The sequence below is a fragment of the Myotis daubentonii genome, chromosome 16 (genome assembly GCF_963259705.1).
Source record: "Myotis daubentonii chromosome 16, mMyoDau2.1, whole genome shotgun sequence".
Classification (NCBI taxonomy): domain Eukaryota; kingdom Metazoa; phylum Chordata; class Mammalia; order Chiroptera; family Vespertilionidae; genus Myotis; species Myotis daubentonii.
The window spans coordinates 25,606,071-25,630,867 of record NC_081855.1 but is presented as its reverse complement, the minus strand read 5'-3'; the positions used below and the strand labels follow the sequence as shown (position 1 = coordinate 25,630,867).

Below are 24,797 nucleotides of genomic sequence, written 5' to 3'. Positions count from 1 at the left end.
CCTATTTTATTGAAAACATACCTCAAATAAGAATGATTTCTGAAATTTTTTTAGTTTTTAGAATATTTTTGCATTCAGAACTTATTATCTGCAACTAAATTCTGTTATATAGTGTGCTTTATTTGTATGAACAAAGTGGTTTTTTTTATGCATTACCATTTTAAAATCATTTCTGTTCATATAATGAATATACATAAAGTATTTATCCCAAAAATTCCTTTTAAAGTTGGTATGTGTTATACGCCATGCTTCTTTACATGTCTTGTAATTTTTTGTTAAAAACTGGATATATTTGATAATATATTGCAGTGATTTTCAACCAGGGTTCTACAAGAAGCACCCTGGTATGCCACAAGATTCTTTTTTTAAAAATATTTTTATTGATTTCAGAGAGGAAGGGAGAGGGAGAGAGAGAGATAGAAACATCAATGAGGAGAGAGAATCACCGATCAGCCGCCCCCTGCACGACCCCACTGGGGACCGAGCCCACAACCTGGGCATGTGTCCTGACTGGGAATCGAACCGTGACCTCCTGGTTCATTGATGCTCAACCACTGAGCCACGCCGGCTGGGCATCCACCAGAATTTTTAAAAACATGCAATACCTGACTAGTTAGTCAGGGACAGTGACCTTTTTTCCCTTAGTTTGTCAAATAAAGAAATGACAACAGCCAACACAATAGCTGTCTGGTATGAATGAATCAGAATTATACCTATATTTTTTGGTCAGATCAGAAAAATATATAATACAGTTTTTGGTGCTGGAGAATTTTAGTGATTAGTTTATGTGTGCCAAGAAGGAGGTTGAAAATCGCTGATATATTTTAACAACTCGATCTGATTTCCTTCCTAGCCCCTCTCCCACCCCTGAAGGTTGTCATTATTGTTATTATTTTGTATGTTTGCTTATATTTAATTAACTTGATTGGGCTTAATATTTAGAATCTTTCTCCCCTGTGAGGTGCAGCCACTGAAGTCTCTGCTCAGTTGTTTTGTTTTTTAATTATTTTTTTATTTTTAGCCTGGCCTTCTTGAGGTCCTCCTTGTGTCTATATAGCTTAGTGGTCAGCCAGTGATTGTTTAAAGGATGTTCTCAAATACCTTGAGCCAGAAAGGCTTCTATCTACCCTTTGTTGATTCATCTGTGAGTGTGTTATGAAGCTCATCTAGTTTTCAAGTATGCCTCAGCTTTTATTTTCTGCTGAGCCTCTCTGTACGTTTTTTTCACGTGTGGGAAGCCTCCCATTCAGCCTCGGTATGTGGAGAGCTTAGGCCCTCTTCTTTGGTCAGCTTTGAGCATATATGCAGCCTCCACTTAGCCAGGGATGTGTGTAATTTACCTCGCCCCCCCATGGCTCTCATTTCCAGGATCTCCTTATTAAATATTTTAATTTCTATTCTACCCCTCTTGCCAGCTGGGACAGCAGCCTCAGGCTAGGAGAGCTGTAGGCTTTCTTTGTTCTTTTCCAGTCGAATTTAATACTTTTATTCTCATTGCCACTGGGTATGTAGTTTTTGCCCTTCACTTCAAATCACATCAGCAGCCCCTGACAATAAAGCTGTTTTTCCTGACCAGCCCAGCCCAGGTAAGCTATTGCATTGTGCTTGGTTTGGATCTGGAAGGTAGGTAAGGAGCAGCCCCAAGCAATAACACCACTGACTCCCACTGTTCTTACCCCAAATTCGACAATTTTTCATAAATAAACACTTTAAAATTTTTCATTTGACTTTGGTTGTGTTCAGGACTGAAATGGTTGCTTTTGACACTTTTGTCGAGTTCTGTAGTTGTTTTGGGAGATTTGCTGACCTCTTCAGTTTACCACAGCTGGAAGTCTTGCCTCCTGTTTTGTATTTGCAGTATTTTTGGTTTTGGTTACTTTTAAAAGGCTAACTAATTAAAAACCTGAAGCACATATATATAATGTAGCTGCTTCAGCATTTTGCTTCACAATGGAAGAAGCTAGGAGATTGTGATTAGATTAGGAGTGGGACTGTAATTCTGCTGACAGCACTCTCCTGTGGAATGCTTCTTAATAACATATTCTTGTGTAATGATGAAGAAAACATTTATTTTTTTTCTAAGCAAGCAAATTCCTTTGGAATTCTATCAAAACATAAGAAAAATATTATGTATACTCTCTTTACAGAATGAACCAGTGGCACAAGAAAAGATATGGCAAAATCCATTGGACTGGAATAGATGTATATCTTTATTGGGAAAAAGAAAAGAATCTTCCTCTTTAAATATTAGTCATTATACAGATTGTTATCTAAAATGCTTTTTTATGCTCAACTTTAACTGGGAAGTTTGTCTTTACCTTTTTAGTTATATAATAACACACATACAGTAATGTACAGTGATTTAGCATCACAAAGTTTATATTTGTGAGATTCATCTATGGTATTTCTTGTAGTGATAGTTCATTTTAATTGCTGTAAAATATCCCATTATATGAATATATAGCAACTTGTTTATCCATTCTACTATATGGATATTTGAGTTGTGTCTGGTTTTAAGGCTATTACAAATATTGCTACCTTGAACACTCCTGTTTGTGTTTTAGTGTATAGGTGTGCACATTCTTTTTGAGGTATATATCTAGGAGTCAGATTGCTAGGTCACAGTGTTTACATTCTTCATTTTAATATATAAAACCAACCTGTTTTCCAAAGATTGTACCAATTTACATTCCTACTAGTAGTCTATAAGAACTTCCATTGCGTTACATTTTCACCAAACAATCAAACATTTGGTATGCTCAGACTTTTAAATATTAGTCACTTTGGTGGTTGTATAATATGTTCTTATTGTGATTTTAATTTTGATTTCCCAAATGACTAATGAGGTTAAGATCCTTTTCATATGTTTGGTGGCCATTTGGATTATCCTTTTTTTATAAAATGCCTATTCAAGCCCTTTTTAAAAATTGATTTGTAGGAGTTCTGTATGAATCTGATTAAAAGCCCTTTGTTCCTTATGTGTGTGCTACAAGCATTTTCTATGTGACTTGCATTTTTACTCTTTTAAAAAAAAATTTTTTTATTGAGCTCAGAAAGGAAGGTAGAGGGAGAGAGAGCTAGAAATGTCAATAATGAGAGAGAATCATTGATTGGCTGCCTCCTGCCAGTGCACTACTGGGGATCGAGCCTGCAACCCAGGTGTGTGCCCTGACCAGGAATCGAACTGTGACCTCTTGGTTCCTAGGTCACTGGCCAGGCTGCATTTTTCTTAACAATGTAGAGATAAAAATTTTTCATTATGATTAACACTTTTTGTGTCCTATTGAAGATTCTTTCCCTGCCCCAATATCATAAAAATATTCTTCTGTATGTTATCATCTCAGTGCTATGTGATTTTGATTTTCACATTTATATCTACAATTCATCTAAATTTATTTTTGTGTGTGAATTAGGAATGAAGGTTCATTCTGTTTTTTCATATGCCTATCCAGTTGTTCCAGTACCATATATTGAAAAGAATGTTGTATTTGTCAAGGTCCAATCAGAAAAGTAATTATATCAGTTATTTAAACAGTTTAATATGGAGGGGGGGGGGAGTTGTTAATTAATTTTAAAGTTGATTGTAATTAAAATGTAAAGTAAAATTGTAGGTATGTAAAAAGACAGAGAACAATAGGTAACACGGAGGTAACAGGTACCATCCCTACAACCGGAGAAATAAAGGGAAGAGCTTGGAATTTTTAAGACTTAGGAACCCCATGGAGCAGAAATTTAGACATCTAAGAAAAGGATACTAACTCCCTAGTGCTGGTATCTGGGGTGGAGGATGCAGTGAGGCTGGTTCTGCAAGTGTTGGTAAAACTAACTGGGTTTACCTGTTGTTACAGGAAGGCACTATCACTTCAGGGAATGAAGTACTGTTAGAGTGACATAGAACAGGAGACAGACAGGAAGCCTGCAGGAAAGAGCAAGTCGCTTTTTTCCTTCTACAGCCTTGCAGTCACCTCTGAAGCCCTCTATGGGCAGAGCTTAACATGGAGCTAGTTGGCAAAATCAAACTGGTTTTCACTCTTAGCCCCAGTATTACAGAGCACTGTTTAGACAGATGGGTTTGAAGCTGAGAAACAGTCTAAGGCACAGTGTTCCCAACTGCAGAGACACTTTTATGGTAAGTCAAGTGCCTTTCTATGTGAGAATATCTCTGGGTCATATTTCTCTTTCATTGGTATATTGCACCAAAATTATAGTCTAAATTTGTTTTATAATAAACTAGGGGCCCGGTACACGAAATTTGTGCACTGGGTGTGTGTGTGGGGGGGCGGTGTCCCTCAGCCCAACCTGCCCCCTCTCACATACTGGGAGCCCTCAGGCGTTGACCCCCGTCACCCTCCAATCGCAGGATCAGCCCCTTGCCCAGGCCTGACGCCTCTGGCCTAGGCAACCGGCCCGGGCAGCGGGGACCCACAGCTGCAGCGGCCCCGCGATCGTGGGCTTCGCTTTAGGCCCAGGCAAGGGACCCCTAGCTCCTGGGACTGCCAGCTTCGACCGTGCCCAGCTCCCATTGCTGGCTCCACCCCTACTTCCTGCTATCACTGGCCAGGGCGGAAAAGGCACCTGATTCTCCGATCATGGCTGGGGGGCAGGGCAAAGGCGGCCCCCCAGCTCTTAGCTCCCCCCTGGGTTTCTGATCACTGTCAGTGGCAGGGGGCTTCTTCCTGCTTTCCCTTTCGCCTCCCTGCATTGTGCCTACGTATGCAAATTAACCGCCATCTTGTTGGTGTAGCTCGTACACCAATTACCATTTTTCTCTTTTATTAGTGTTGACTAGAGGCCCAGTGCATGAAATTCGCACACTTGGTGGGGGGGTCCCTCAGCCCAGCCTGCACCCTCTCACAGGCCAGGCCAAGGGACCCCATCAGTGCACGATGAGGGATGCAGGAGGTTGGCCAAACAGGGAGGGACCGCAAGAGGGCTCCAGGGCATGTCCAACCCGTCTCACTTAGCCCTGATGGCCGGACCCCAACAGCAAGCTAACCTACCGGTCAGAGCGTCTGCTCCCTGGTGGTCAGTGCATATCATAGCGACTGGTCAACCGTTGACTGTCTGCCCCCTGGTGAGCAGTGCACTTCATAGCAAGTGGTTAGCAGCCTTAGCATATCATTAGCATATTAGACTTTGATTGGTTGAACAGATGACTGGACACTTAGCATATTAGGCTTTTATTATATAGGACTAGAGGCCCAGTGCACAAAAATTTGTGCACTCGGGGGGCGGGGGCTCCCTCAGCCCGTCCTGTGCCCTCTCGCAGTCTGGGACCCCTCGGGAGATAACGACCTGCTGGCTTAGGCCTGCTCCCGGGTGGCAGAGGGCAGGCCCAATCCCTAGGTGCAGCCCCTGGTCAGGCTCAGAGCAGGGCCGATTGGGGAGTTGGGGCGCTGCCCCCTGTCATGCACAGAGCAGGGCGGATCGGGAGGTTGCGATGCCTCCTCAGTCACGCTCAGGGCAGGGCCGATTGGGGGGTTGGGGCACCTCCCCCTGTCACACTCAAGGCAGGGTCGATGGGGAGGTTGCGGCGCCACCCCCTGTCACGCACAGAGCAGGGCCCATCAGGGGGTTGGGGCGCCGCCACTGTCACACTCAGAGCAGGGCTGATGGGGAGGTTATGGCTCTACCCCATCACACACAGAGCAGGGCCCGTGGATGGGGGGTTGGGGCACCACCCTCTATTACCCACAGAGCAGGGCCGATAAGGGGGTTGGGGCGCCGCCGCTCTCACACTCAGGGCAGGGCCGATGGGGAGGTTATGGCTCTACCCCATCACACACAGAGCAGGGCCCGTGGGGGGGTGTTGGGGCGCCGCACCCTGTCACACACACAGCCGCAGGGCGATCAGGGGGTTGGGGAGCTCCCCCCTATCAGGCACAGAGCAGGGCTGATCAGGGGGTTGGGGCACCGCCCCCTGTCACACACAGAGCCACAGGGCGATCAGGGGGTTTGGGCGCTGCCCCCTGTCACACTGATCCCGGTGCTGGGAGGCCTTGCGGCTCCGCTGATCCCGGTCCTGGGTGGCATATTACCCTTTTACTATATAGGATAGAGGCCTGGTGCACGGGTGGGAACTGGCTGGTTTGCCCTGAAGGGTGTCCTGGATCAGGGTGGGGGTCCCCACTGGGGTGCCTGGCCAGCCTGGGTGAGGGGATGATGGCTGTTCGCAGCTGGTCACACACCCTTCAGGGTGGGGTTCTCCACTGGGGTGCCTGGCCAGTCTGGGTGAGGGGCTGAGGGCTGTTTGCAGGCTGGCGGGTGACTGAAGCTCCCAACTGCTCCTTTTTTTCTTTTTCTTTTTTATTCTGGGCCAGCTTTAGCTCTGGCTCCAGCTCTGAGGCCTCTGCTGCTGAAAGCAGGTATCTGGTTTGTTTGGGTTCTATTATCGAAACACTATCAACTCTAGCTCTGAGATCCCGGCTGGCTAAAAGCAGGTTTCTGGGGTTTTGTTTAGCTTCTATATTTGTAACAGTGTTTCAGACTGCAAGCTCAGAGGCCGGCAAGGCAGGCGGGGAACATTGGTTTCCTCCATCACTGAAGCAAGCAAGCCTCATGTTAGTTTCAAGCTGCCTGGCTGCCGGCCGCCATCTTGGCTGGCAGTTAATTTGCATATCTTGCTGATTAGCCAATGGGAAGGGTAGCGGACGTATGCTAATTACCATGTTTCTCTTTTATTAGATAGGATGTTTATATCTGAAGAGCAGTGTTTCCCACCTTATTTTTTTAAAGCGTATCTTTGCTGTCTTTGGCATATTTGCATTTTTATAAAAAACTTTCAAACTAATTTGTGTAGTTTCACAAAAAGAAACCTGTTGGGATTTTGATTAGGATTTCATTGAATCTATAAATTAGTTTGGGGATAATGAAAATGTTTACAATATTTGAGTTTTGTAATCCATGAATATGGCATGTCTCTCCACTTATTTATGTCTTTAATTTCTCACTAATTTTTTTTTTTAGTCTTTGCGTGTGAGAAGTCATGCATAGCTTTTGTTAGCTTTACTCTACAATGTTGGGTATTATTGACACTGTAAGTAGTATTTTTTGTATTTTTAAATTTTTTTATTTTAATTTTATTTTGAAAAATTTCAAACCTGCAATTCCTTTACTTTTGAGGAGTTAGATCCCATTATACCCACTAATGTATATATATATATAAAAGCCCAGCAACCAGAATGGCAAACAACCAGAACAACCAGTGGCTATGATGTGCACTATGGCAGCCAACCAGCCTGATCTGGGCCCCGATCGGCCCCTCCCCCCAGCTGGCCCTGCCCCCAAAGGGCCCCCAACACCCCAATCAGGGGCCGGCCAGCCAACTGCTCATGGCCCCTTCCACCGGCCAGCCCAGCCCGATGGGCCCCCATTGGGGCAGGCCAGCTGGACCCCACCCATGCACAGATTCATGCACCGGGCCTCTAGTAATTCAATAATTACCAAGATTTGCTTTATTTGTGTCAATAATACTTAATGAAGTATTTTAAAACAAATCTTAGATCTGATGTCTTTTCATCTATATATAATTAAGTATACATCTAGAATATGTGGCCATTTTATTTATAACCATAATTCCAAGCCATATCCAAATTTCACTGTTTCAAAAGTGAATTTTTACTGGTATTTTGGTTGGCATGTTCAGACAGTTTGCTTTTAACAGCATTTTGGGACTTACATTTTGTTAAGTAATTTAATAATTTCAACTTACCTTAATAAGCATTCAAGTTATACTAACAGTATTTACTTCCTAAGTAAATCTTTACTTCCTAAATATTTTAATAAATATTAGCTTAGCTATTAAAATACTAAATGATAAAAAACACTTTCTATGGTAATTAAAAATAACTTTTTCTTATTATATGAACTTTTCATTTCTAAATTCTTTACAATTTTTGACATTGGCATTATTGTTATAAACCATGTGAATAAAACTGTTCTTTCATTTGATGTCTTCAATATTTATAAACCTCTAATGTACAACAAAAACTGCTGTTTTTAATTTTTTAACTATCAGGAAATCATCAATGGGATTAAAAGCAAGCACATTGTGTCACATTGTTTCAGTTTTGGTTACCCTTTAACCTCTTATTGCCAAAAGTGTTAAAATGCAAGGAGATGCAGATGAATTGTTTTCTTCTGTGGCTGAAATCTGTTCTTCATTGCAACTGGTTTTCCTGCCCCTACAGTATTCATAGTTCTGTTTCTAGGAGAGGGGTGTGGCTAGTGGACATAAAAACTTCCTAAACTTGGCAGAGTAGACTGTGTCATGTTCACTCTCTAACATGAGAAGATCCCTGCTGAAAAGAACAGTGTGGCAACTTTCTGCAGGCCGGTCAGACTCCTCACAGAGATATTTGACAATGACTGAGGAGAAAGAGTCTCTATAACTTCTATGGCTTCCCATTGTCCGCAGTAAGGATGGAACTAATTAATTTGTGGTCTAAGAACAATAAAATATTCACAAGACCACAGTAGTTAGTGTAAAATGATTTTCACCTATGTTTTAAATTAAACGATGATTATTGGTAGGGAGTTGAGGAGGTCTTAAAAGTTAGATCTTATTCACTAGTAATAAGTATTTGAAAATAAATATGACAGCCTGATATTGGATGCATGCCTGTAACTTACTCCACCTCTTTTTAAAAATATATTTTCATTGATTTCAGAGAGGAAAGGAGAGGGAGAGAGAGATGGAAACATCAATGATGAGAGAGAATCATTGATCGGCTGCCTCCTGCAGACCCTACTGAGGATCAAGCCCACAACCCAGGCATGTGCCCTTGACTGGAATCGAACCCAGGCCAATGCTCTATCCATTGAGCCAAACCAGCTAGGGGCCTTACTCTTTCTTTATTAGCACCTCTAGGTGTCTCAGTACAGATCAGAATGGCCCAGTACTATGTCACCTGCTGGGATCATTGCTATTTCTACTTATTTAAATATATCATTAAAGAATGTTTAAGTTCATATTTAACTCAGTTAAATATAGCTGTTTTTCTTCTCATCAGTAGTATGAGGCTATGAGGAAAAGAATGAACTATTTCACTGCTTTGGTTTAGCTATTGTATAAGGTGTTTTTTTCTTATAATTTCAGATTAACAAATTTGGGGATCATTTTATAAGTATCTTTTTTAAAAAGGGAAAAGAATCTTTTGCCTGACCAGCATGGGTCAGTGGTTGAGCGTCGATCTATGAATCAGGAGGTCATGGTTCTATTCCTGGTCAGGGCACATGCTTGAGTCGCTGGGTAGATCCCCAGTGGGGAGCATGCAGGAGGCAGCTGATCAATGATTGATTCTCTCTCATTGATGTTTCTACCTCCCTCTCCCTTCCTCTCTGCAATCAATAAAAAATACATTTTTTAAAAGAATTTATGTATAGAGCTAATTCAGCAAATACCAAATTTACATAAACATTAAAAAAATTAGAAAACCTAACTGATAGGAGAAATTAAATATAAAAGATGAGAATTTTTTAATGTATTTTTGGGTGGAGACAGGGATGCTTAGAAGATTTGTTCTCCTAACTAATATGCAGCTCTGTAAATTATATCAAGAGTGTACACAAACGAAAGCCTGTTAAAATTCTGATTAGAAAGAGACATAAAAATAAATTACTTATTCCCTAATCTGTAGTATCCTTAAACATATAACAAACATTAAGCTACAAATAAAATACATTTTTTAGACTTTGTTGTCAGAAATTTTGCCTTATAGTTTGCTATTTTCTCAAGCAGATTTAATCTAAATACAAGTAAATATAACTTTTAAGGAAGTGAATTTTAAAATGAACATGAAAGCAATAATCTAAATATTTAGAGTCTAGTTAGGTTCTATTATTGAGATATGTACTGTATTAGTACAGTTGACATAGTAATTGTATGTTTAGCAAAAAATAGAAGATTACTGATTACAAGTTTATGTGACTAGAATTATAAGAACCTGATTTCTTAATCCAAGTGGAAGCATTCGCATTATAAGTTATTTATTTGCAATATAAGTTATTTATTTGCTTTGAATATAGTTAAAAACCTTATCAGACACATGAATTTTGAAGCTTTTAAAACATGTGGAAAAAAGATTCTTTACAGAAAATGAATGAGGAACATATAATTTACTGGAGATTCTTACTGAATAGTTATATTAATTTAACATTCTAGTTTGGCAATTTTCAACCTTTTTTTTTTTTTATCTCATGGCACACATAAATTGATTGCTAAAATTCTGAGGCACATCGAAAAATATAACTTTTGCCAGTCTAACAAGAATTGGTATAATTTTGATTCCTTCACACTAGATGGCTATTGTTGTGTTGTCTGTTGACATTTTTTTATTTGACAATCTAAGGGAAAGGAGGTTCTTGCTCCTGACCAAATAGTCATGTATTGCATATTTAAAAAATTCTTGCGGCTCAGCAGTTAAAAATCACGGATCTAGTGTCTAAGAAAGTATCCCCATAATAAGTTTCACTCTGTTTCATTCCAACCCTTCTGCTTGTCAGTAATTTAAGTAGATTTGTGGCAATGGTCACAGTTTCCTGGAAACGACAATAAAAATGACACCAGATCTAAAAAGCTTCCTGGTCTCAGTATTGTACTTTTTTATTTTTTTTTATTTTTTTTTTATTTATTTTATTGCTTAAAGTATTACAAAGGGTATTACATATGTATCCATTTTATCCCCCCGCCCTAGACAGTCCCCTAGCCTCCCCTATCACCCAGTGTCTTATGTCCATTGGTTATGCTTATATGCATGCATACAAGTCCTTTAGTTGATCTCTTACCCCCCTACCTCCTGCCCCCCAACCCTCCCCAGCCTTCCCGCTGCAGTTTGACAATCTGTTTGAGGCAGCTCTGCCTCTGTATCTATTATTGTTCAAAAGTTTATAATGGTCTCTATTGTCCATGAATGAGTGAGATCATGTGGTATTTTTCCTTTATTGACTGGCTTATTTCACTTAGCATAATGCTCTCCAGTTCCATCCATGACGTTGCAAATGGTAAGAGTTCCTTCCTTTTTACAGCAGCATAGTATTCCATCGTGTAGATGTACCACAGTTTTCTAATCCATTCATCTACTGATGGGCACTTAGGCTGTTTCCAGATCTTAGCTATGGTGAATTGTGCTGCTATGAACATAGGGGTGCATATATCCTTTCTGATTGGTGTTTCTGGTATTGTACTTTTTTAAAATTATTATTATTGATTTCAGAGAGGGAGAGAGAGAAACATCAATGATGAGAGAGAATTGTTGATCGGCTGCCTCCTGCACTCCCCATACTAGATTGAGCCCGCAATCCAGGCATTAATATAGTGTTTGTAGAATCAAACATTAATTTAAAACTTAGAAAGTAAATATTGTTAGTATAACTTGAATGCCCATGAAGGTAATCAGATGAAAGGACAGATGCACTGTTTTATTTAGGGCATCTAGTATTTAGTAGAGAAAATAAGTTACTGGTAAGTGAGTTGTTTGAAGGCTATTTTTTTTTCTGAAATGAAGAAATTTGCCCTAAATGTTGTTCCTTTTCTCTACAGCTGGAACTTCTAACAAGTGCAGTTGGAATAACCAGGGTATTCCAGCAGCAGAGAAACTAAGCATAGGAAGCCTTTCAGTAACAAAGAAAATAAAAGAATTCCTGTGTAACAGGCTTCCACACTTATCTGAGTTCTGTGGTACTATTTGTGCTGAATTAAAGCATCTGCTACCTCAAGTTAAGAGAGAACAAACTCAACATGGCGTGAAATTACTGCACAGCCATTCACATTCATTAGGGTTATATTGTTACCAGCCACAGGCATGACTGACTTTTGCATGAATAATAAAATAAAAGGCTGCTTTGTGAATTTAACCTTAAAACAACAAGGCACAGTACTAACCTTGTAAGAACAAATATTTATTGTGTGGGTATTAAAATTATTAAAGTACCAATTAGCAGTCATAGTAATAATTGATTTTGGCAAAAATCACCAATGGATACTAAAGGCAGTAGGTCAAATTGGATCAGAAAAAGAATATTTACACAGTTAAAAGGGGAAAAAATAGTAACTTTGCAGTGGAGAAACCTGACAGACACCTCATCCAAGTAATCAAAGTTAATCAACAGTAATGGGGAAAATTGGTATCGTGTGTCTCCTAATGTGAATGCACTGAGGAGACACACACACCTTCTGTGTTATTCCTGTTAAAAATGCATAACTTGTTCTAATCATGAGAAAACACCAGAGAGACCCAAGTTAAGGAACAGTTTACAAAATACTGGCCTATACTCTTCAAAAATGGCAATATCATGAAAGACAAAGAAGTGCTAAGTAATCAGTCATAGACTAAAGAAGATTCAAGAGACATTGGCAATTAAATGCAATGCGTGATCCAAAATTTTCCTTTCTTGCCATTTCATTGACATTTTTTCTCTTCTAGCTTTTATCTACAGAGTGATATATTTAAACAGAAAACATATTTTTAATAGCCTGAATTAAATAGATTCCGTTTCCTTCCTATTTTACTTTCGTAGTTTATATGGAATTTAAGCAATGTTGTGGATCTTGGATTTCTTTTTTTTTTTTAATTTAAATTTTTTATTGTTGACACTATTGCAGATGTCCCCCACTCCCTCACCCCTTTGCCCACCTCCACCAAGTCCTCCCCCCGCCCCCACAACCTTGGCCCTCACCACACTATTGTCTGTGTCCAGAAGCTATGCATATATGTTCTTAAGCTAATCCTTTATTCAGTCCCCTCAGCCCCCTTCCTCTGACATTTATCCGTCTAACATTTCCATATATCCATGCCTCTGGTTCTATTTTGTTAGTCAGTTTATGTGGTTCATTAGATTCCAAGTGAGATCGTTTGGTATTTGTCTTTCTCTGATGGGCTTATTTCACTTAGCATAATAATCTCCAGGTCTATTCATGCTGTCGCAGAGGGTAAGAGTTCCTTCTCTTTTACATACTCTTAGTATTCCATTTTGTAAATAAAATTTTTTAAAATTCTCATCCAAGGATATTTTTTCCATTGATTTTTAAAGAGTGTGGGAGGGAGGGTGGGGAAGAGAGAGAGAGAGAGACCAAGAGAGAAAGAGAAACATCTTCTCTAAACCTCCTGTACATGCCCCATCCAGGCCCGGGATCAAACCTACATGCCCTTGGCTGGGAATTGAACCCTCAACCTTTCACTGGGCTGACACTCTAACCATTGAGGGCTGTACCACAGCTTTTTTATCCACTCATCTACTGATGGGCACTTGGGCTGTTTCCAGATTTCGGTTATCCTGTCTAATAAAGCGGTAATATGCAAATTGACCATCACTCCAACACACAAGATGGCTGCCCCCATGTGGACATAAGATGGCCATCAGGGAAAGGCCTGCAAGGGAGGATAGTTAGGGGCAACCAGGCCGGCAGGGGAGGGCAGTTGGGGGTGACTGGGCCAGCAGGGGAGGACAGTTAGGGGCAATCAGGCCAGCAGGGGAGCAGTTAGGTGTCGATCAGGCTGGCAGGGGTGTGGTTGGGGGTGACCAGGCTGGCAGGCAGAAGCAGTTAGGGGCAATCAGGCAGGCAGGCGGACGAGTGGTTGGCAGCCAGCAGTCCTGGATTGTGAGAGGGATGACCCAGATTGGAGAGGGTGCAGGCTGGACTGAGGGACACACAACCCTCCTGACCCCCCCTGTGCACAAATTTCGTGCACCAGGCCTCTAGTTATAAATAACGCTGCTATGAACATAGGGGTACATATATTCTTTCTAATTGGTGTTTTGGGATTCTTAGTATGTATACCCAGAAGTGGGATTGCTGGGTCAAAAGGCAGTTCCATTTTTTTTTTTTTTTGAGGAAGCTCCATACTGTTTTCCACAGTAACTGCACCAGTCTGCATTCCCACCAACAGTGCACTAAGGTTCCCTCTTCTCCATATCCTCTCCAGCACTTGTTTGTTTTTTTATTGATGATAGCCATTCTGGCAGTCATGAGGTGATACCTCATTGTGGTTTTAATTTGCATCTCCCTGATGATTAGTGATGTGAGCATCTCTTCATGTCTATTGGTCATCTGTATGTCTTTGGAGAAGTGTCTATTTAAGTTTTTTGCCCATTTTTAATGGGATTGTTTGTCTTCCTGGTGCCGAGTTGTATAAGTTCTTTATATATTTTGGAGCCGAACCCCTTATCAGACTGGCGAATATGTTCTCCCAAACATTGGGTTCCATTTCATTTTGTTTGGTTGGTATTTTTTAAGAAACTGTCAAGAATATTAGGTCTTCTGGGGGGTGGGGGCAGGCTGGAGGGGGTCAATGGGGGAAAAACAGGGACATATGTAATACTTCCAACAATAAAAATTATTTTAAAAAAACAAAAACACTTCACTGGTGACTCAAAAAAAAAAAAAGAATATTCGGTTTCTTAGCCTAGTGCCGTGGTCAGCGAACCGCGGCTCGCGAGCCACATGCGGCTCTTTGGCCCCTTGAGTGTGGCTCTTCCACAAAATACCACGTATGGACGTGCACGTACAGTGCAATTGAAACTTCGTGGCCCATGCGCAGAAGTCGGAATTTTTGGAAGAGCCAGTGTTTTGTGGAAGAGCCACACTGACGGGGCCAAAGAGCCGCATGTGGCTCGCGAGCCGCGGTTTGCCAAGCCACAATTTGCCGACCACTGGCCTAGTGGAATTACTTTTCAAGCTATTAAAGAGTTAAAAATAATAATATTTAATGGTTTTACCAAATTTTCAATTAATAGAAGAAAGAAGAGTCTTCATGCTATTTAAAAATACTAGAGTGCATCATTTAAGAGTTTTGTGAGCACTTGAGAAAGGAAGTAGTGCTCACTAAGATACTATGGTATTCATAAAGAAGTTTGGTATGGTTTTTAGATAGGTAGGTTTTTAGATAGAATTTCTTTATTTTCAGGAAAGCAATTTGATGAATGTCTGATTTCCTTGTGTGCAAGGAAAATAGAGAAATGAACAGTGACTGTAGTTAATTAAATAATTCAATAACCATACCCAAGATTAATGACTAGATGTAAATCTCATGGTTTCTAGTGTTGTATCTGTTGCACAGATCTATTCTCAGTTCTATCCTAAATTTTAATAGCTTAGGTAAAGGCATCGATGACATACAGGTCCAATTTTTTTTTTTAACTTTCATTTATTGATTTAAGAGAGAGAGACATCGATTTGTTGTTTCACTTATTTGTGCATTCATTGGTTGATTCTTTTTTCTTTCCTTTTTTAAAATGTATTTTTATTGAAGGGAAAGGGGAGAGAGAGAGAAACATCAATGATGAGAGAAAATCATTGATTGGCTGCCTCCTGCACGCCCCCCCGCTGGGGATCGAGACACAACCCAGGCACGTGCCCTTGACTGGAATCAAACCCAGGACCCTTCATTCGCAGGCCGACGCTCTATCCACTGAGCCAAACCAGCAACGGCCATTGGTTGATTCTTATACGTGCCCTGACTGGGGATTGAACCCACAATCTTGGTGTAATCAGCACAATGCTCTAACCAACTAAGCTGCCTGACCAGGGCTACAGGTCAGATTTTTAAATGACACAAATCTGGGAGTGACACCCAAAGCATTGGATGACTAAGAGATAATGGTAGCTGGAAATGATAGCAAAATAAAAAGCAGCAAAATAAACCTGACAGGAATCTATAATAATAAAAGCGTAATATGCTAATTAGACTGGACGTCCTTCCAGATGAAGCCAGGGTTGCGAGGGAAGCCCGGGTGCCTGCTGGCAGCCAGAGGGACGCCCGGGTCCTGGGTGCCAGAGGAAAGCTGATGCCGGCAGCTGGGGGAAGGAAGGCCTACTCTTGCATGAATTTCGTGCATTGGGCCTCTAGTAAATTATTCATAGATGATTGGTGGAAGGGAAGTAAAAGCTTTATGTTAATTTATGGAAAATCAATTTGCCAAATGGCCAATTGGCAATATTTACCAAATTTATTATTTTTTAAAAAACTATTTGTATCAATTATGTCCATTCAGAAAAATGGAAACAACACTAGTATTTTAAACATAGGGAAGGAAATACAGGGAATTGGTTTTACAGGTGTTAGAAGGCTAAATGAGTAAAAAGGGGGACTCTGAGCTATTAAAGAGATAGTAATTATAAGAGGCAGCTATCACAGCAAGAGCTGAGAAACAAAAGAAGTTATCATAACCTAGAAGCTACAGCCAGAAGCTGACAGTTAATCTTCTGATGAGGAGACACTGTTCAACTACTGGTGGTACTGAAATTTTGAAATCCCTTATTACTAAAAGCTGTTCATTTATATAAGAAACTAAAAGATATGTTGAACTAAATGTGATAACATCTGAATGCACATCTCTTCCATATTGAATTTGGTTCTGAAAATAAAGCATATAAAACTAATTTGACCTCAATTATGTTAATGTTCTATACCTTTTTCCTCCCATCTTTAAAATGTCTTTGCCACTAATAGTCCTCCCATCGCAAATGTATTGCTAAGTAACATCTCAGAAAAAGTAACTGTTTATAAACATTTGGACAGGGATTAAAAATAAAGGAACAAGTGGCACTCTCCCTCCAGGGAGCACGCCCGTGCCATTTCCTTTCCCCTCTCCTTCCCTCACAAGCACATATCTCTTAAACTTCAGGGGCCCCACAAGACTTGCAACCAGGGGAGCAGTGGACAGTGGCAGCTTGTCCCGGCTAATCTGCTGAACCTGTCTCCAAGGGCCCCTTTTCTCTGACTTCCCAGTGAGCCAAAGCAGCCCAGCCTAGGCTCTCCTGCTGCTTCTGCTATGCCCTTCCTGTTCCGCTGTCCTAAGTGTGTTTTTGCTGCTGTCAATAAATTCTTGCTTGCTTTTCTAAAAATAAGTAAAGGAAAAAGCATGGCAAATGAATTGTGTGGGCTAAACATTCCCTTTGATTATAGGTATGTACTTCTTTTTAATCTTCTTTCTCACTGGCACCTTAAGCATTATTAAGTGGATTTAATGTTGAGTTTTTAAGATAAAGATATTTGTCATACTCTGAAACATTAAAGAACAAGGTTTGGAATTGATTTCTTTGTCTTTTTTCCCTCTCCTCCAAATATTGCTTCTTTAGGTCAGTAACAGATCCAAGAGATGGAAAGAGAGTAGCACTCAAAAAGATGCCCAACGTCTTCCAGAATCTGGTCTCTTGCAAAAGGGTCTTCCGGGAGTTGAAGATGTTGTGTTTTTTTAAACATGATAATGTAAGTGAAATTGGTGTTTGGGATAAACTATTTCCTAAGCATGCTTAATTGTATTAGTAAAGAGCAAAAGAGAGTTAAAAAAAAAGAAACATGCAAGCTATTAAATGGGTTTGGAAACCTGAGACAACTTAGATCCTTTCTGTGAACAATTAACTTATTTAAATAAATTCTAAGACTCATTGATTGACAGATATTAATTGTTGTAAAGCAAATGTTAATATTTAGCTGAGGGACAATATTAATAAGTAGAGTATAATATGTAGTCTGGGTGATTTAAATGAAAATAATTGGCCCCTGGTTTTAAATGTTTTATATTTCTAATCAGAGATTAAGTTAAAGATGTAGGGAAGCAGAGTCACCTCTTAAAAAACAGCAATCTCTTAAAGTAACATAGGTTAGATTTTTTGTGGCTGTGTTTAAATTTGTTAAGATTCATGGGCAAATAGAATCATTGTGGTTTGAATGATAGCTTCACCTCATCTAATACTGAATTAAAAGTTTGATATGTGTAAAATTTACCTGGAGGATATTAGCATTGGACTCTTAGTTTTCAGTTTTATGTGAAAAGAAAAACTGCCTCATAGTCTGCATTTGGTACTCAACCTGTAGTATTTTAATTGCTGAAATAAAAACTTTGTCAGAAGAATAGAAATAATTTCTTGTTGGCACAGGAACTTTTAGAACTTTGGCCAAAGTATGGTTCTCTATTTAAGAGAGAAATTTGTGTAAGTTTGAAGTATTTGGTCAAACTTACTTGAAGCTCCTTGGTTTGACATATTTTATTGATTGATTACTCCCCTTGAAATCTTCCTTGATCTTTTTTTTTTTTTTTTTTTAGTTATTGCTATCTTTTAGTCAATTGGAACTGCTTAGCAATGTGTTTGTTTCAGTAACTTAAAAAATATCACTCATTTCTGTTTTATGACTGGTTCCTCAAATTTTGAAAGTGATTTAGAATGATATCTGATGCTTGCTTAGTTTTTGCCTGAGTACCACCCTAGCATCAAAGAGTACAAACCTTATGTACATTGTCAGACACTCAAGTAAAGCTATTCATAGTGAAGAAATATTTTGAAGGTGGCATCAGAAATTCGCTTATTAGGGGTTTCAGTGGTTTATTATATTCAGGTCTATCTTTTATAAAGGAGGGACGAAAAGAAAAAGAAAAAAACATATATATATAAAGGAGGGATGGTGTAATAGACTATTGCTGGTATTTTTTTCTCAAGACTTATTCCTATGGAGTAACTAATTAAGTCACATAGATACCAGAATGAGTTGTGTAAGAAAAGAAACAAACGGAATTCTTGAAAACACAACAATCACTTTCTCAAGCTCCTAATAAGCTCTATCATAAGAGAGTGCTTGTGACTTCTGTGGGAATATTCAAAAGTGAGGCAGATGGTTGGAAATGAAGATGGCAGGGCACCACTGTTTTATACATAATGAATTTATGTTATGCTCTGCGATCTATCTCCAGAAGCATCTCAGGGCCCACATACCTGGTATGTGTGGAATGTCTAAGAGGCAATTGGTTTTTGATATAGTTAAGGTAACAGATATTTATTAATTGTGTCCTGTTTATAGAATGCAGTGCTAGGTCATGTGGAGGGTACAAAAAAATTTGGTTAATGGCCTTTTTTTTTTTAAGGGAGTGGACCAGGTGTTTAACACTTGTTACCATGTCTCAGGGAGTATGTATGTTTTACATACATTAATTCATTTAATCCTTAAAAATTTTTGTCACATAAGGCTTGTTATCTCTACTTTACAGAGAAGTAAACCAAAGCTTAGAATTAAATAACTTGTCTAAGGTGAAGGTAACAGGATTGCAGTCTAAATCTGTCCTGCTTCAGAGCCCTTGTTCACTAATTTGGTAAACTTTTATTGTACACATGCTATATTCCTAAACTACATTAGCTTCTAAGGCAGTGATGGCGAACCTTTTGAGCTCGGAATGTCAGCATTTTGAAAAACCCTAACTTAACTCTGGTGCCGTGTCACATATAGAAATTTTTTGATATTTGCAACCATAGTAAAACAAAGATTTATATTTTTGATTTTTATTTTACATATTTAAATGCCATTAAAGAAAAATCAACCCAAAAAAAGAGTTCGCGTGTCACCTCTGACACGCGTGTCATAGGTTCGCCATCACTATTCTAGTGGTTTCTACCTTCAAGGAGTTTAGTAATGTGATAAGTACTGTGAGAATGGTGCTATGGTAGGGCTGCCTGCATGGTTAAACATTAATTCAGGACACTTTGTGTCCTATTCATACCACAAATCTGGAAAACCAAACCTACAAGTATTTTAGAATCACCAGTGAACCTTAAAAATGCAGAGATTCATGGGTCTCATCCACACCACCTAAATTGGAATCTCTGGGGTTGAAGCCCAGGTAGTACCTAAGTTTCTCAGGTGAATATTAAGGAGAAGGGACAAATTGTTGTGTGGACTTAGACGCTTAAAGATACTTTAAATATGGAGAAGGTAAGCCTTAAGATGAGTCTTTTGAGATTAAGATTTGATTAATAGAAGGAGAAGAAAGGAATGTCATGATGAAAATGACATTTTAAAAGATTAATCTGGCTGTCATAGGAAGGTTGGATTTTAATTTGGATGTTTTTTTTGTGTCAGAGAATAGCTACAAAGCCCTATGAGGCTTTATATTTCCTTTTGAATAGAGCCTAAAAGTCACTATATCAAATTCATTGATTTCAGTTGATCTGACTGACTGATATACACACATGAACACACACACATATGCACACAATCTTTTATTTGTCCTTAAAGTACAGGTTGTTTTTCATCTTAAAGGATAGGTTTACCTTGATGTAGTAACTTAGGGAAACAGAAATGGGTTTAACTTTGTAAAGATTGATGGTGTTAAGGCTTATCACTAGTGTCTAGTCAGAATCTGAGCTATTATAAAATCTGACAAAATATTCTTCACTTTAGCCCAGCTGGTGTTGCTCAGTGGTTGAGCATCAACCTATGAACCAGGAGGTCATGGTTCAGTTCCTGGTCAGGGCACATGGCCAGTTGCAGGCTCAATACCCAGTACTGGGGGCATGCAGGAAGCAATGATTGTCTCTCATCATTGATGTTTCTATTTCTCTTTCCCTCTCCCTTCCTCTCTGAAATCAATAAAAATATTTTTTAAATATATATATTCTTCACTTTATCCACCCATGCTCTTGTGCATGCTTGTACACACACTCAGTTGTCATATCATCATGGAAAAACTATTTTCCTTTTTTTTTTTTTTTTTCAATCTTGTACTCCTTTGAGAATCTGATGAAAGCTATGAATCTTTTCTTGGAAAAATGCACACACACACGATTTTGTGTCATTTTAGGCTTTTACTAGTTCTCTAAAGCCCGTTCAGAGCCCCCCTTAGATCCATTGATTCCTGCGAAGAATCCCTATAATAAAAGTCTTGGGCTTTTATTTTTGTCCTTGGGTAATAACACCAAACACACAGTAGGCAGTCTATTTGAAGAGTAAGTGAATGAATAAAAGTGATAGAAAAAGATAAATCTCTGGTCTAGAATGATAACCTCAGTGATTTCTCTCTTGGAGATAACTTTTTCCCAATCGTTTCGTACTCTTGAAAAGACTAAGGATGCAAAGAGGAGACAGTGGAGACAAAGAAGGATCATTCCTTTTCCTTTGTATAGTCTAACCTAACTCAAACAAGGCCTCGATGGGTTCATAAGTAGGATGCCTTCCAGTGTGTCATTATTTGTTGTGCTGTAGGTGGAGATGTACGACCTTCAGTTCCAGAAAATTTCCTCCATTTTCTCTGTTCTCTCTTGAATTCTGATTAAGCCCAGCATCTGTTAAATCCAGAGAGAACAGGATTTATCCTCTGATTTTCTTCTCTCTTCTCTCTTATTGTCTTTTTCTAATTTTTGAGAGATTTTTACCTTCCAGCTCTTCTCTGAAATTGTTTTTAAAATGCTATTATTTTAATTCTCAACTCTTATTGTTGTTTGTTCAATCTTTCATTGTGGTGTCTTTTCAAGGATAGTTGAGCTCAACAACACCATCAATCAACTGGATATAACTGACACCTATAGACTGCCTCCACAGCTGCAGAATACACATTTTCCTGAAGCTCACATGGAACATTTACGAAGATAGACCACATTCTGAGCCATAGAAAATACCTTAACAAACTTAATAGAATAGAAATTATACAATGTCTGCTGTCAGACCAAAATGGAATTAACTGGAAAATGCAATTTCATGTAGATGTATATTTCCCCAAAACTGATCTATAGATTCAGTGAGTTCCATTCACAATCTCAAAGGGGTTTTTACTGGTGGAACTTGACAAGCTAATTCTATAATCTGTATGGAAGCACAAGGACCAAGAATAGCTCATAGGGGATCAGACACAGGGGTAGATAAAATGACCAGTGGGGCAAAATAGAAAAATAAATTGTGTTATATTCAAAGGATCACTATACAGCAAGGAAAAAGAATGCCCTACTGCTGCACACATTAATTTGGACAAATCTCAGAAACATTGAGTGAAAAAGCAAGTCACAAAAGAATAAACACGGTATGATTCCATTTATATAAAATTCAGAAACATGCAAAACCAATACAAATGTAATAAAATTACAAAACAAAGCCAGAGGGTGATTAAGACAGCAGTGTGTCCTCTACCAGAGAGGGGCACATCTACCCAATGACCCAGCAGTTGTACTCTTTGGTATACGCAAGACAAATGATTACATATACCCACCAAATGACCTGTACATGAATGTTCATAGCCGTTTTATTCATAATACCTAGAAATTGGGAAACAACACAAATGTTTGTCAGCAGTATCCTGGATAAGTACATTGTGTTGTATTCCATTCATATAATGATGTACTCTACATTAATAAAAAGGATGAACCACCGATCCACATCAACATGGATGTGTGGTTAATGGGCATCCTCTCCCCAAAATGCGCTGGATATTCAATGTCATCCAAACCATGAATCTCACAGGTATACCAGTAAGTGAAAGAAGCTATACACAAAAGACTCGGATTCAATTTATATAAAGTTCAGGGACAGACAAAACGAATCTGTGGTGGTAGAAATGAGAATAGTGGTAACCTCTGAACAGGAATGGTTTTGACAGGAAAGAGGCAAAGGGGCCTTCTGGGTTGTTGAAATGCTTAAATTCTTGATCTGGATTTTAACCATGGAATAAAAATGTGTCCTATTATACATTCTGTGCAGGTAAAAAGAAATTGAATTACTGTTCACTTAGGATGTGTGTACTTTACTATATCTTACAACTCTATAAAAATAATAGTAATAATATAGTCTCTACCTTAAAGAACTTAAAATCTAATGGGATGGGGGGGGTGGAGAGAATGAGGAAAGAGTAGCTCCTTTGCTAAACATTGGGATTTAACTCAGTTGTATGAAGAGCTAAATGTGTAGTCTTTTTGGTTAATCCTCACCTGAGGATATTTTTTCCATTGCTTTTCAGAGAATGGGGGGGGGGGGGGTAACAGGAGGAGGGGGAGAGAAACTTTGATGTGAGACACATCGATTGGTTGCCTGCTGCACGTGCCCCAACTAGGGGCAGGGAGCGAACCCACAACCCAGGTACATGCCCTTGACCAGGAATCGAACCTGAGACCCTTTTGTGCACTGGCCGCTGCTCTAACCAGGGAGCAACACCAGCCAGAGCAAAATTTCTAGTCTTTATATTTAGGATTGAGATTATTCACAATTGTTTTATTGATAAAGGGCTCACTAAAAAGAAGAAAAACTAAGTCGTTTACTCATTAAGTAACCAATTTATATGACTCTCCTAACATCACAGAGGTTAAAATTCTAAACAGTGGCTATCATAAGGAGCTTTTGTCCAGTTCATAAGCGACTTGAGAAATGTGTTGAAACACTGTTGGTAATGACCATTACTTAAGCTTTAGTTTGTTTTTTAATTAGAAAAGTATGCCTACTTTTTTTGTATTTGAGATCGGTATTTTGGGGTACTTTAACTCTTTACAAGCGTCCTCCTCTATTTACAAGATAAGGTTAATCTCACATGGCTATTTAAATAAGGAGTCAGGCATGAAGTCTGGAGTTTGGAACTCTGCTACTATTCTTTCTAATTTACTTCTCACTTCTGAGATTCCTGGATCATTTCTCCCGGCCTTAGCTCTGTGCCACCTTGAAACACTGTGGGATGCCATTCTCTGATAACATTTTTAGGTAAAAAGAACAGGAATAAAAAACAACAGGCGGTTAAAAAATTCCATACAGAGTTTAAAATATTGCACCTTTAAAGCTAACAATCACAGCTAAATGCTTGAGTGCAAATGTCTAACCCTGTCTTATATGGCTTTTCTACAAAAAGCCTCATCAAATTTGGAGTAAAAAAGCCTCATTCTTCTCTATCAAGGTTTAAATGTATGGTTGTCACTTTCTTCTAGATAACCTCTAATTATAGCAGATAGATTTGAAGTGTGAAATAGCTTTGTCTAATGGACACCGTCACTCATTGCATTCTGTTTTCCCGCAAGACAGGATGTATGTTGTTCAGATACAGAGTTTAGAGTCCAAAAGATGTCAAGTAAAACACTAATTTCTAACTGCCTTCCTCAGGCATCAGATATTCATGTTAAAAATTGTTCTATCACATAATGAGACATGAATTTACATGTATTTTTGACACAGTAAGTATAGATTTTTTAAATATAGAAATGAAATCTTTTATATGACAAAAAATTATTCTGTACAGAAACTGGAAAATCTGTTATTTTTCCTAAGTATAAACATTTTAATTCAGAAAGGAAAGATAGTTATTCTTTATAATAAACATCTAAACTATTTTAAAACATTTATGTTTAACTGGTTTTAAAGTAGATGAAGGCTTTTTCATTACAGAAGGTTTTAGTTTAATTTAAAATTTTAAAGTGACAAATGCTTGACTGAAAAAAGAATAACCTTTAAAATGAGCAAGGTTTTTTCCACATGTAAATTGCAAGGGGAAAAGAAAGGGAGATGGAGGAGAAATTTGTAGATTAAAACTTAAAAGACATAAATCAACCATAACATGTAAATCTTATTTAGCTCCTGATTTAGACTAACAAACTTTAAAAAAAAAGAAAATTGGGAAATTGAGCACTGCATATTTAGTGGTATTAAGAAACATGCATGTATATATAGTAGATTGGTCATTTGTTTTTATTCTTAATAAACTGGTATTCAGTTCAAAATATAAAATATTAAATTTTTATATTTGATAATTTTGTTTTTTATCTTTTGGAGATAATGACCAATGTATGGCTGAAATAAAGCTAGTATTTATATAGTCAAAATTATATAGGGAGAGTGGAGGATATAGATGAAACAAGAATGGTCCTGTATAGGTCACATGAGTATTTACATAATTACATGAGTATTCTTTATACTATTCTGCCCATTTTATGTGTTTAAAATTATCCATAATTAAAAAAAAATTTCTTAATAAATTAAGCTCAAGATCAGAAAATTTGAATTTGTACTGACACACAATTTACTTCCTGTTAAATAACTTCCTCCCTGTCCTTTGAGCCTGGTATTTTT

General features: G+C 38.7%; 1 protein-coding gene across 2 annotated transcripts in view; it reads left to right on the top strand.

Annotated features, from left to right (window-relative positions):
* The window catches only part of NLK (nemo like kinase), a 141,061-nt gene that overhangs the window by 56,006 nt on the left and 60,258 nt on the right, over positions 1-24,797 (top strand). For both annotated transcript variants that reach the window (XR_009449154.1, XM_059669413.1), the window contains exon 2: positions 17,078-17,207. Coding sequence is in view for 1 of the 2 variants with exons in the window: in XM_059669413.1 (XP_059525396.1) it covers positions 17,078-17,207 (130 nt within the window). In the remaining variant the exon portion in view is untranslated. The remainder of the gene's footprint in view (positions 1-17,077; positions 17,208-24,797) is intronic.